We start from the raw sequence: 14,306 nt of genomic DNA on the forward strand, positions 1-14,306 counted from the left end.
CAATTTCATTAGATTTATTGCGATGTGATTTGAAAAATAATGTAATTAAAAATTTTCTTCATTTTCAGCGTCTAAGTAAATTATATATGATCATATATTTTTTTTAAAAAGTGCATTATATACAAGAAGCCAGGATGTAATCAATTCATTAAGGTGGTATGGGACACTTCCATGTTGTGACGTATTGTTTATCAAAATAAACAATAAAATTAAGTGCAGTTATATAAGTAGTTTCTTTCCCATTATTATCATCTAACCGCGTAGAGTAGTGAGTTAGAGGGTTTACTACGAAACTGTAAGTCATGAGTTCGAATCCCACTGTGGGTTTTACAATTTTTACCATTCAAAATATTTTTAAAAGCTATTTTTGGTTAGATATTGTAAAATTTGAAAATTCTAAACCGGCGAAAGTATTTCAATTATAATGTACTTTAATCCACATTAATATCGACAGATGTCCCATACCACATTAAGCCAAAAGATCATAAAATAAGATATGCCATACCATACTGTAGTGTAGAATAAAAAAAAGAAGTAAGAAAATGAAAAATGTAAGTAAAATAACAAATAAAGTATCTAAATCAATGAGACTTTGTCAGTTAAACCAAGTCCCATTTCAGTCTAATAAAATTAGCCCCTATATAGTATGCTTATAAGTATTAGAGATATTATAATTTTACTTTAATATATTTTACTTTTTACGTTACAAATTAAATGTGGAAGCACGTGCTTCAGTTAAGGCTACTGTACTCTCATCGTATGTATTCCTCGACTATATATAGAAGATACGAAACCTTTCCTCATTGGATGTTAGCCTAGGAAACTGGTTGAGAATTTTCTGGCGGTCATCATGCGTGCCCACACATATATAAGGAAGATGGTTCTTTTATGAGTGAAATTCAGGAAAACTATAAACTATCGGACCACCCATAATAGTGGACACATGACGACAAGAGGTAAATTTGGATCATTCTTTATTTATTATCACTTCAGATATGATATTAGATTTTATATAAGGAAAATAAATAAGATATTGATAAATGGATAAAAGGATGATGATTTTTTTGAATGGAACAAATTTATTATTTCAAATCTCAATCAACTTGACAAATGAATTTAGTTATTTTATCTGATAGATATAGTTTCATGATTTGTGAACTAGATAACAATCTGATAAATATATAGTTTTACGATTTGTGAAACTATGATAAACAGCTCTTAATTATAGTTAACGAATGTAAATTATACTTTACAGATATGAACCTATATCTATTAGCAAAACCTATTTTGATAACGTTATTTACAGACAAATAAACTTTAGTAGCATTCGTAAACCGTAGTTTACAACTGTGAAATATTGTTTTACAGATTATATTTAACGAATCGTTAACTATAGTTTACGTTTTGAAAGCTATGATTTGCAGTCGATAAACCTAGTTTATTGAGTGTCATTGTGAAACTACGTTTAGCTATTTTTGTGAATTTGGCATGCCATAAAAGAACTAAAAGTCTTTAGTGTATAGAAATATGTTCGAATTGGTCCGAAGGCGAGGGTTGTCCCAAATATCATTCATTTATGGAATTTTTGTAATCAATAAGATATTAATGCCACCCCCCCCCCCAAAAAAAAAACAAACAAAAAAAAAACAAACAAAAAAACCCCAACATATACACGTATTAGAGATAAACCCTTTACAGTGAATACGATTTGATTCAATTAAACATATCGGAATTAACATTTAACCACATTTACTGGGTATTTATCCTATATTTTAGAAAACTGTTCGTGATTCATTCATAGCTCTATAGAAACTGAAAGGGCTGAAATCTACAGGATCCAGTTCCAACCAGTTTATCGATCCATTAAAACTTTCAGCAACCTACGAAAAAAAAATAAAATAAAAAAAATACCAAATGACGCCAGACTCATATTCTTATACATTGAAAAATATACTAGATCGTACTGATGTACACTAACAATAATTTAGTTACTCTGACTCACTTTATAGTTGTTCATTTGGTAATTTATTAAAAGAAAGATGTATATGTAAACAGTAAAAAAAAAATTCATTTGGTAATTTATTAAAAGAAAGATGTATATGTAAACAGTAAAAAAAAAAAACTATCTTCGGTTGTGGTCATACCTATAATAAAAAAAAAAAACCCCACGCGGGGGTGTTAAGGAAGCATATGGATTCTGAGTTACATGTAATTTTGTGAAATCACAAATCTTAGTTATTATGTACATATTTAATTATCTAAGCAACGAAACGTAGAACAAAAGCAAATAAAAATACTGAAGTCAATTTTTTTTCAGAAATTAGTTTGTATTACGTAGATTTACACATTGATGACGTCATGACTAAAAGTTGAATGTCGTGTGAATTTGATCGGAAGGCATTGTAAACATATTCAAAAAATAACTAATCTAAGAACTCTAATAAAATATTGTGGTGTGATTTATTGAGAATGGAACATAAGAATACTGGGAGAGATAATAGTTTTATCAATCATTCGCTAAAAGGTATGTAAATTTGCTTTTATTTCTCGGCCAGGCTTTCCTCTGTCGTTGTTTACGATATAAAAATCCGACTAGAACAACACTACCCCGCATATATTGAACTTAGAATTTTATATGTATCGTTAGTTTGATCAATGCTTGAATTGAAAAGTGCTGCTAGAATCCCATGTTGTGTGTTGTTTTGATGCAACCTGCCGTTTTCCGTACAAACTTTATTAAAGTTGGGTTTTACGAGAACCGGATGAATAACTATTGAATCAAGAAAAACATAGGATTCTAGCAGCAGTTTTGATTAAACTGAGATGTTTTGCCTTCACTTAGTATGTTTATTTTATTTTGGAAACTGCGGGGTAGTGTTGTTCTATCTCATTTTATGTTAAAGGGACTTGGACACAATTTGACTAAAAATTTTCAAATTTTATTTTTCCATTTTCAATGTTTATACTGATAAATATAGAAGTTTATAGTGCTATGTCAAAATTTGAGAGTCAAATATCAAGTTATAAGCAAGTTACAGAGTTCATAATTCTTTGTTTTGTAAACAAAGCTGGAATATTGTCATTTTTACATATGTGTTGTATTGGTGTAAGTTTCAATCAGATGTATCTTTCTTTTGTTTATAATGGTATTTATGAAGGTACTGAATTAGTTTAAATTGTTTTTACATGTCATTTTGTCTAAGAAATGGTAATTCTCTACAATACATTTTTTGTAAACAACTATAAGACTCGAGCTTTGTTTACTTTACAACCAATTCTCACCTCTGTATCTCACACGTAACTTGACTTTAACATTCAATATTTTGGTCAATCATTTAAAATGCACCAGTAAACCATTTTATACATAAAAAATAAAAATAAAATTTTTGATCTCAAATCGTGTCCAAGTCCCTTTAAGGAATATACGTAAGCTATTTATAGTTGTCACGTGGTCATGCACCAATGTGGCAGTAATGTACTACCCGATTTTATTGCACTGACATCTATTTCAAAGGATAATACAAAGTTTTTGATCGTATTCAAAATAGTTATTTAATTTCACGATTTTGAATATAACAGTCAAAATAAGACGCTAAATTGCCCATATGCTTCCTTAACACCTCCGCGCAATTTTTTCTGCATGCAATGATTGCCACACGTATGTCCGCCCTGATAACCGGAAAAAGGACATTTTACTGTTGAAACCTTTGCAACCCATGTGTTGTACATGTATCATTTAGAAAAGAAAAATATTGTTAATTTTGTCGAACAACTTGATGGTTTAAAAGGTCCTTCTGATCGTAATATCGCTGCGGATATAAATTTTCGGGCGCAATCATGAAAATGTCCAAAATGTACTTTGTTTATTTATTTTTAATTTGTATAGAAATATGTAAACAGACTTCTAAAATGAACCATTATAGATAAAACCGTTGGATAAAAGGACAACTAAATTTAGATATAGTTAGAAAATATTTTTATGAGTTTTGATATCAATTAATGTTAGATGTAAATAATTTACATTTTAAAGATAAAAATGGAGACAGAACGTCAAGACAGGACAAATCTGAAAAACAAGCAGTGCAGGCCAAGTGTGACCAGATTGTGGACGAGGTTGGTAAAAAAAATATACACATGTTGATCAAATAATATACATGTATAAAGAAACAATACCATCTCATCAATTTCATCAAAGGCTTACTAAAGATAAATCTTGATTAAAATCCCCGAATTGAATTTTCTTTTTCAGTCTCTGGAGAGCACAAGGAGAATGACAGAACTGGTGGATAGGGTAATATACTAGAACTAGTTACATCTGTTTTAACGAGTGAGTCATTGGAGTCCTCAATGAAAAGACCGCATTCCGGGATTCTCTTGTTTCCCCTACCGTGGTTCCTTGACATAATGTAACTGATAGTTTAACACCGTATAGTAACGGTAAATTAGCTCCACTAATGGCATATTGACCTCAACCAAATTAATTTCTATTCTAAAACCAATCTTTTTACGATGCATTTCGTTCTTTTTGGTGAATTCGTGAGGAAAATATCTCTAATAGTAATGTACAGTGGAGTAACAGAGCCATTTCATTGAGTCGGTGAAGTCATTTGACCCATCCCCCAGGCACATAGGGACCATTCCACGAATTCGGGAAATGATGATTGTAACCTGAAACAAAAAGACATTACTTTCTTTGAGCAGCGATTATAGTAGAATATCGTATGTTTTCTGAACTCAAATCCCATTCCCTAAAGTGTAAAACTCTTTTTTTTACACCAATTAAATGGAACCATGTTTGGAACAAACGATATACGAATCAATAGTTATCGTTTTATTGACAATGAAGTTTTAAAATATGAATTCTTCTTCCACCTAGGCCAAAGAAGCAGGTATTCGGTCCCTGGTTTTGATTGACGAACAAGGGGGTGAGTTTGCTTAAAATTTCACTCAACCACACCCGGGCCTTTTGTCATATTTCACGTATATAACTACACAGGGAAATTAAACATACTAACGTGTTGAGATTATCCCTTTCTTGGACAGAAAAACCGAGACATTTTTCTGTTGAATGAAAGTTTTTAAAGAAAAAGTATACAGGTAATATAAATGCACTGTTTATTGCGCCATTGTCATCGGCTTTCATACTCCAAACCAAAGCAACTGTGTTTGACAACGAACAATATTACATGTTGATTATCTAGGCCCTATTGCAATGATGACGTTCCATCACGTAACGCATGACTTTATTTTACACATAAAACACCACTGTATGTTAACGAAATTTTCGAAACTCGTTTTTCGAGACAGTTTCTTCCAATGACTTGATAATAAAAACCATAAATTGTCACGTTATATTTAGAACAACTGGATCGGATCGAGGAGGGGACGAATCAGATCAGTGTAGATATGGAGGATGCTGAGAAAAATCTGGAGGGACTTGAAAAATGCTGTGGACTGTGTGTATTGCCATGGAAACGGTAAAAATTGTCTCGTTTGATATGATTAATGAAATTTTGTTCCCTGGTAATGTAAATTAAAAAATGTATTCATTTTGCAGGTCAAAAAAATTTCGGAGGGGTGGAGAATACGAGAAGACTTGGAGAATTTCAGAGGACGGCAAAGTGAACTCTCAAATAACTCGGATGGCCATGGGCAGAAACGCACAATCCAATGGCACCATGATAACCCGGTAAAGTTATAAGATGCTAAACTACTGATTTTTGCCTAGTACATTAGTATTACTTATGCAAAACACCATTGCAAAGGCAATGTTATAAGCAAATGACGTAAAACTAGACGAATTAAATTTCTCAACTTAACTCACTTGTTTTACCGAATACCGGAAGAAGGGATTCTTTGTCTGATGATTATGCCAGTGCCAATATTGGCCTCTTTTAAGATGCGGGTTCCAAAAATATCATATTGGAAAAAATAATTCTTATGGGAAGCAATTTTCCTAAAGCAACAGGAATTTCCTACCGAATGAATGAATTTTTATATAGAAATTTCAATTCTGATATGATTAAAAAACTCTTAAGAATTTACAATCCTATAGGAAGAAATTTCTATGAAAAGTTATCGGTCCGAAATCAATTTAAAATAATTTTACTTAATAAAATATATGAAATACATTCCTTGAAAGGTTGATGGAAAATCCTCCAATTTTCTCTCTGTATCATCTTGCAGAATTGTTTTACCGGTATCCCTATGAACCATTATTTTCCAATGGAATATTGCATGTTAAAGGTATAAACCTTTGAGACGAGACCTCCCCTCCCCCAAACGAGGTTATATTCCCTGTGCAATGGTCTATCATATAGCATATATGGATATTAGTGAAAATAAGCCTATGATGGACGCAAAATTGGCATTTTTATCTGGCACAATGGCTTAGTTACTTCTAATAATAAGTGTTAACATATTCTTCTATAAAAGGAAACAACCAACAAATCAATCAATCCGTGCCATTACAACCAATTATTAGCCCCTGCCACTCAGTAAATGAAATTAAATGAAACGGAACCAAAGGTCCGAGTTTTCAGAACAGTAAAATAAACCCAGGTTAAAAAACCCCAACGTTTCTCTAGTTAAAAATCGAAGTCTTAAAAGTTTTCACCAATACTTTTTTTATGTAAAGAATAACCAACGACGCGCGAGAGGATGAAATGGAAGAGAACCTTCTGTGTGTCAGTGGCATTGTGGGTAATTTGAGAGACATGGCGATTGACATGGTCAGTGAGATCGAGTACCAAAACAGACAGATAGATCGAATCAACTACAAGGTTTGTGCCAGATTGAGAATGAATGATTATCATTTTAAACGCTGCCACTTTTTAGCGGAGAAAGTTCCAATTTTATTTTTGTTCATGTTCAATTCCTAAAACGATTAAACTGAATATTTCTAGTGAATGACAAATTTTGGATTGAGTTACAATCGAGATGCAAAGTACAAACATCTTTCTTTGTAAAAAAAAAAAAAAAAAAAAAAAAGACCCGTAAATATCTTGTTTTGTTATTAACATTATATGTACTGAAAAGATAATTTGAGCGAAAGTAAAGAAGAAACCCCCACGAAATGCCACTACAATTCTAGTTGTGTTTATATCAAAGTAAAATAATTTCAAAAAGAAAGAAGAAACTAGAGCAGAGCTCGTGGCAAAGCCACGAGTAGGTCTTCCGTTGTTGCTGCGAGTTGAAAATATATGTGATATGGTGTCAAACGATTATAATTATTAATTTTCAGTTCTGCTTTTGTTATAAAAACGTGTTGTGATTGAAAGCCTGCATATAAAACGTGTTTTGAAAAAGAAAACTAGAGGTACTGTGAGCAAGCTCACAATTGATACCCCCCGCTAAGAAAAAAATCATTACGCGTGTATTTTTGCTATTATAGAAAATATTGGATGAATCTATTTCACTGTCCATTTTTTATAAATAACAACTGCTTTATTTTTGGAAACTGTTAATTTTTAGCTTCTAATATTTCAATTAATAAGACATGACACAGACAGAATTTAGCTTTTTTGAAACAATGACCTTGAACTTTCTCAATTGACCTTGGGTCAAGGTCATGACACACCCTTTAATCATAAGCAATCTTTGTGTGAAGTAAGAACTTCCAATGTTTCCCCATAAGAAAGATATGGACCAGACACGGATTTTGCATTTTTTCTGCCAGTGACCTTGACCTTGCCCGAATGACCTTGGGTCAAGGCCATGACACACCCTAAGGTCATAAGCAATCTTTGTGTGCAGTAAGAACTTCCAATGTTTCCCTATAAGAAAGATATGGACCGGACACGAATTTTGCATTTTTTCTGCCCTTGACCTTGCCCGAATGACCTTGGGTCAAGGTCATGACACACCCTTAGGTCAAAAGCAATCTTTGTGTGAAGTAAGAACTTCCAATGTTTCCCCATAAGAAAGATATGGACCGGACACGAATTTTGCATTTTTTTTGCCAGTGACCTTGACCTTGCCCGAATGACCTTGGGTCAAGGTCATGACACACCCTTAGGTCATAAGCAATCTTTGTGTGAAGTAAGAACTTCCAATGTATCTCCTTAAGAAAGATATAGACCGGACACAATTGCACAGACAAGACGGACAGACAGACAGACAGACAGACAGACAGACAGACGGACGGACAAGGTGATTCCTATATACCCCCCCCCCCCAAACTTTGTTTGGGGGGGGGTATAATAAGAAAATGTTTTAGGAAAACTATTTGTCGCACACAGTTTATGTAATCGTAACAAACATTATTTTAAAAAATGAGATATTTAATGGCGAGTTAAATTTTCAGAGGGTAGCAAGCATTGTAATAAACAGTATGTACTCATGTGTCATGTCAGGAATTTTGGTGTTTGTTTTTTTTTAAACCGAACCCGTTTACAAAACACGTAACCTTTTCTCTAAGATAACTTCTTTATTAAAATATTTGTAAATTTTTGAAGACAATGTGCAATTTAGAATTGTTGCGTGCTGACAAAATTTACAGACCCTGAAACGTACTACTACAACAAAAAAAGCGTGCGACTTACGTGCGAAAAACGTTTCGTATTAACCGTTTAGCGTTTCGTGTGAATCGTGAAGCGTTTCGTGTAAACCAATTAGCGTTTCGGACAAAGCGTGCAGAATTTCGGACAATGCGTTTAAATCGTTTCGAGCAAAGCGTGCGTGAACCATGTGAAACGTTTATCAGATTTCATTCGGAACTCTCTGACAATTTGTTTCAAAATGGAGCCCGTGTTTTACATTACATGTACTTTAAACTGTTTGTGATTGGCAAAACTCTCTTGTAGGTATTTTCATGAAGAAAAAAAATCTAGAAGAAATGATATACTTATCTTTTTACAAAACTGAATTTATTTTTAACAAACAAAAGAAAGGTATATGTATTAAAAGACGACTAGTTACAGAGTACATGTATATATAACGTTTTTATACGATGTTTCAGTACTGGTACAGTTTTACCGGTAACGAATATTTGCCAGTATCGAATAATTTTTAGAAAAATTATTGGTGGAAGACAAAGTTGAGGTTTAAAAAAATTCTAGCTAGGTGATTATAACACAGAAATAAATATTATATCAGTGCGTGAAGTTGTTTGCCATTTGCACGATTATTTACCGAATTGTTTACAAATTAAAAATGTGCCCCAGATATGAGCTGCCGGATGTTCAAAACAGAAAAAACGAAAGCCTAACTATGAAAATAAGTTTGTTATTGATCCCTATTTAGTGAATAATTAGTAAATATAATTCATTTAAAAAGATAATACATCATATCAAATAATAATGGAGCTTTGAATGAAATTACGACTTCAAATAGAACCACGTGTAGTTTTCCTAGTTACGGTTCATTGCGACAGAAGTATTATTTGGCTGCAAAAATTGATAGATATACGGGAAAAACAAAGGAAAATGGCAACTACTTATCATCAATTACTACTATAAAGTGTTTTTATGAAAATTCAATATTATAAAGTAACGGAAATGAAAAATGTTCAAGTCCAGTTTCAATTTGACCGGAAAACGGTATGATAAAAATAACGATCATATAATTTGTTCAAATGACATATTCCCACAATTGTTTTTCCTTGTTCATTTATAAGTCCATTTACATGTACCTCTAGTATATTTTTGAAATTAATTTGCCTCAAAATATTCGGTCAGAAGAGATAAAGGGCGCTTAATTCGATACTGAGAAACGAATTCAAAACTAGGAAACTGGAGGGGGTGTTGAAATTACTGTCTCTGTAATTCATCCTTTATATTTTCGGAAGTTTGATACAGTTTAGAAGGACAAAGAAACGCGATTTAAACAAAAAATAAAAACATTTGGAATTCCGATAATAATAGTTGCATACACGAGACACCGCATACTGATTCGTTACCGGTAAAATGACTGTACAATACTGTAAATTCCTAATTAAACGCGAGGAATTAATATCCGCGTAAAATCGCGAGAAGTCCGTCTCGCGAATTTTAAAATCTCGCTTTTAATTTTGGGACACATGTTAACAACATGAAAGTAAGATAACATTTCGGCATTCGCGATTTTATGTTCTCGCGATTTGATGGTAAATCGTTGAATCGCGGAATTAAGTACTCGCGTAAAATAAGGAATCTACAGTATTAAAATTCGCTATACATAAAAAATTAGCAGTTAGCAAAACATGATTTCTGTTGGAACAAGCCTTGATCAACTTTAACTTACACGAGCATGTTTTGATAAGCATGTATCTTTTTTAATTTATTTACATCGATAACTCTTATTGAGACCACTCGCGGCACACATAACCTCGGACATCGGGTGAGACCTGCACCTGGCTGAACCTGTCAATCAAACTCTGTGTATTTGTTTTCATTGGATGGTCAAGTGTCTCTTTTTTTGTCAATAGCCAATGGAAAAATTAATGACTTCAAGGTAATTGGAATCAGTATTTGATGAAGCACACAATTTAAATGATAGAAAATTGATTAATTATTTGAACAAAATTAAATGTAAACATAGAAAGAAAACATACTGATCATTTCTATGAATTGCGGTAAGTAAGTTCTTTGGAATCCCGATTATAGATATTTTTACAAGTAATTATTTTAATTACTTAAACCACTGTTAACGGAAAACAAGACGTAATTAACGCACAGGGATTTGCCTACAATGTACACAGTCATGCAATTAATTATTATGGGAATCTTTACGAATGGAACTTAATTCAAATAGATCATGATAATCTATATACACTGTACGCCGTTATACATGTAAGGAGCGCCGGTAATATATACGAAGATTGAGTCAAAAATTTAAATCATTTTTATTTCTTGATCTTTCAATACAATGTTAAATTACTTTGAAAAAAATCCGAAATAGTAATTACAACTTTCTTTTTTGTTTAATCATTTGAATTTTTTCTGAGGTACATGGATATGTACAGAACATATTTATTTACGCGAATGATACGACATAGGAAAAAAAATTATCGGATGTTTGTATAACATTGTTTTCTAACGAATGTGACTAATTTAATTTTAAATATTTTTCAACATTATCAATGTAAATAATATTAGATTAATTTCCTGTTTGTATTTTTACATCGTATTCTCTGAAACCAATAAAAATACTAATGTTAAAAGAAAAATCAAATCCCGCCGAATACTGAAAAACCGATTTCAGTTTGTAATCATACGGATTTTTATTTTTGGTATTGAGTATTGAGTTACGGTAACATTTTTTCTGGATGATTTTTTATTTATATTTTATGTAGTAAAAGCACCATTCCAACTGTTACTCAATTACATAACAACTGATGACCCGGGGCTATATATGTTCTGAGCTGTGTGCGCTGAAGCGACACTAGATTCTCGGTCGCACGTGGCGATTGATTTAACACAGACTGACCGAATAAACAAACGGTTGGGAAAGTGAAACAAGAAGAAGCCACCAAAAATGATTTTCGACAGATCTTGATATCGTTTCGCCAAAAAAAAAAAATACAGCGCGAGCTCCTGTCAGCGGGGCGGGAGGATGGGGCGGGGGGGGGGGGGGGGGCAGCAATGAGTTCGCTTCCATAATGAAACGAACATGTAGAAAAACTACAGAAGTGATTAATATGTGACCGATAGAATCTAATCTAAAGTTGTTTAAAACTCATGTGAATATTCTTTTAAATAATCATCGAATGCCTCAACTCAGGACATTCTTTTATCGTGCTAGCACCTACCGCAAACACGTAACATGGAACTTTGATTATAATTTGATTTGATTTTAAACTACCTTGTACGCTATCGTATACACCAATGCTTAATCAACTGTACAAGTAAAATAAATTTATCTTTTCATCTTAAACCAAAATAATAGTTGAAAACATAATAAAATATAGTTGGTTCCGTGCAAAATGCCAAAATATGAAACATGAACGCGTGATAAGGTACAAGATCACGAACCGACCGCGGATCACTTGTCCAATCGTGCCGGATCTCCTCAGCCATGGGCGATGGATGATCATCATTTAAATGTTTAATATTTAGGGGGGGGGGGGGGTTGTTGTTGTTGATTTAAAACATTATTTGTACAGTTTATAAAATATTTTATATAAACAAACCAACCATTAATTTATGTCTGACGATGTTTCCGATTTGGAGTAATATCGTTCATTAATATTCATTTACACTCAAATTTAATTAAATAAATACAAAATGGACAAACTTTTACACCATAAAATTAAAACAGTTCTTGTATTTACGACTATATTAACTCAAACACGTTCATATGCATGGAAGTGTGCGTCTCGGTGTGCGAATCTTGTGTATAAATAACCGCTATGTAGTGCAGCCGTGGCTGAGATCCTCGGCCGTGGGCGAACGATAGATTACGTAAAGGTACAACGCACAGACCCACACAGCTCAGAACCCAGTAAGCCTTGAAAATTGCAGTATAATGACCTTACTCTATCAAATAGAAGTTATTTATTTTAAACTTAAAACCCACAATTTATCTATATCTATTATTGCTTTAGATTGAGAATGACATTGCTGTTATTAATTAACTGAACGATTTCTTAATTGACACCCAATCGTTTAATCCATAAAAAACATGTGTAATCAAAACGAAAAAAATTCTTGGGTTTGCGGATAAATAAACTCATATATGAGAGACGCAACTCTCGTGTATTAGATAACCCCTGACCGCTAGGTAGTCCAGCCGCGACCATGGTGACCGATTTTCTCGGCCGCGGGCGAGGGAGAGCTTACGTAATGGTACACACCAGCTCTGATTCAAGGTAGATTTTAAATGTATGGATTAATAACTAAAATGTAATGCATAGATTTTTTTTAATTCCATATTTTGTGGTTTACTAGAAAAGAAAAACAATGATTTGTTTTCCAAATCCCGTTTTTAAGGGTTGAGCATTATAAGAACTTAACCAGTTAACAACAATGACTTAAACTCCTAAAAAAAGCACGTATTCTAAAAAAAAAAAATTCTTATGAATTAATGCCGTTTGTATAAACCAGCATACTTTCTGCGGTGACTTTATGCGTGTTGTACGCGCAAAGACTTTCGTTAACTTGTCAAATGAAAACAGGTACATGTTAACATGTAAAGCTTTTTACACTCATACTACACAAATCACATACAAAATAACATTGTAACGACCTTTATGAGATCCCAACAAACAACTTTTCCAGCGACAGCCATATCAAAATCCTAACCGTTTTTGAGTTATTAAGCAAAATTTTTTAGGGGCCATTGGCCCTTAATTTAAGGGGCCAGTGCTTTTTTATTGGTGTCAAATGAAAGCCCTCTATATTTTGCACAACTTTTATTCTACATGTCTTAACAAAATATTTTTCGTTTAAAAGATATAAAGGAAAATATGTCTAAATTTTCGCACTTTTTTGAATCCTGTTTTTTGATCCCCTACCTTTTCCTAAATAAAAAACGTAATCTAAAAACAAAAACAGATGTGCACAACTACAATGTTTCTGTTATTCAAATTCGTTGGATTCCCATTCCCTGCTATCATAGTCTCGGAGCCTTTGTCTGGAAACAAAAGGCCCTAAAATTTTTTAAAAGGGGAATAACTCTTTAACGGAAAGGGAATTCTAAATTTTATGAATTGCTTCAGATAGTGTTTTGTAAAGTACATTAGCCCTGAAAATTTGAGCAAAAACCGTTCAGAAATAAGCAAGATATGAAGCCTCAAAGTTCGCGTCTAGGAAGAAAAAAAAAAAAAAGAAAAATAATCTTTCCCGCACAATAATAGAAAGGTCTTCCGTTGGAAACGGAAGACCTTAATAAAGTACAAGCAACATACTTTAACTATAGTAAATGTATTTCAATTCAGGTGATTTAGTATTTCCATTGGTTGTAATCACGACTTTTGTTTCAATCCATATTAAAACAACCCATATCAACGATACAGTTTTATGGTTCCTTACGAATATATCTTGTACTGAACATTTTATTGTCTTAATTTTATTAAAGACACAGTCTAACGAGTCCAGAATCCTGATGGCTAACCAAGAACTGAAGAAGTCCTTAAGGAAAATAAATAATATATAATATGAAGCTGTATCTGTGTACAAACTGCTAGTGTAACGGTGTGACCATTGTCCAGCTTCATTAGTTTATGGAGAATAGTGATAGAGAACAATGTTCGATTTTGTATAGAAAGCATCGTTATCATACATAACATACCAGTGACAATAGTTATACGATACAAACCGGTGATAATAAATTTGTATTATGAAATAAATTACAAAAGAGAGGCCAAGTATTTTTTGTGTTATCAAGGC

General features: G+C 32.8%; 1 protein-coding gene across 3 annotated transcripts; it reads left to right on the forward strand.

The window, feature by feature from the left end:
- The first annotated feature begins 220 nt into the window (after positions 1 to 220).
- Positions 221 to 14,279, forward strand: LOC105327064 (synaptosomal-associated protein 25). Of its 3 annotated transcripts, none has more exons than XM_034467492.2 (9): positions 221 to 295; positions 783 to 956; positions 4,031 to 4,113; positions 4,250 to 4,291; positions 4,877 to 4,925; positions 5,360 to 5,477; positions 5,558 to 5,689; positions 6,638 to 6,782; positions 13,996 to 14,279. In XM_034467492.2, exons 2-9 carry the CDS (start codon positions 944 to 946, stop codon positions 14,071 to 14,073), a joined length of 660 nt encoding a protein of 219 aa, XP_034323383.2. In that variant the 5' UTR covers positions 221 to 295; positions 783 to 943; the 3' UTR covers positions 14,074 to 14,279. The 3 variants fall into 3 exon arrangements, with proteins under 3 accessions (XP_034323383.2, XP_065942855.1, XP_065942853.1); XM_066086783.1 differs by lacking the exon at positions 221 to 295 and adding an exon at positions 533 to 551; XM_066086781.1 differs by lacking the exons at positions 221 to 295; positions 783 to 956 and adding an exon at positions 2,256 to 2,524.
- Positions 14,280 to 14,306: the final 27 nt, after the last annotated feature.

This window comes from Magallana gigas, chromosome 6 (genome assembly GCF_963853765.1).
Source record: "Magallana gigas chromosome 6, xbMagGiga1.1, whole genome shotgun sequence".
NCBI classification, from domain to species: Eukaryota; Metazoa; Mollusca; class Bivalvia; order Ostreida; family Ostreidae; genus Magallana; species Magallana gigas.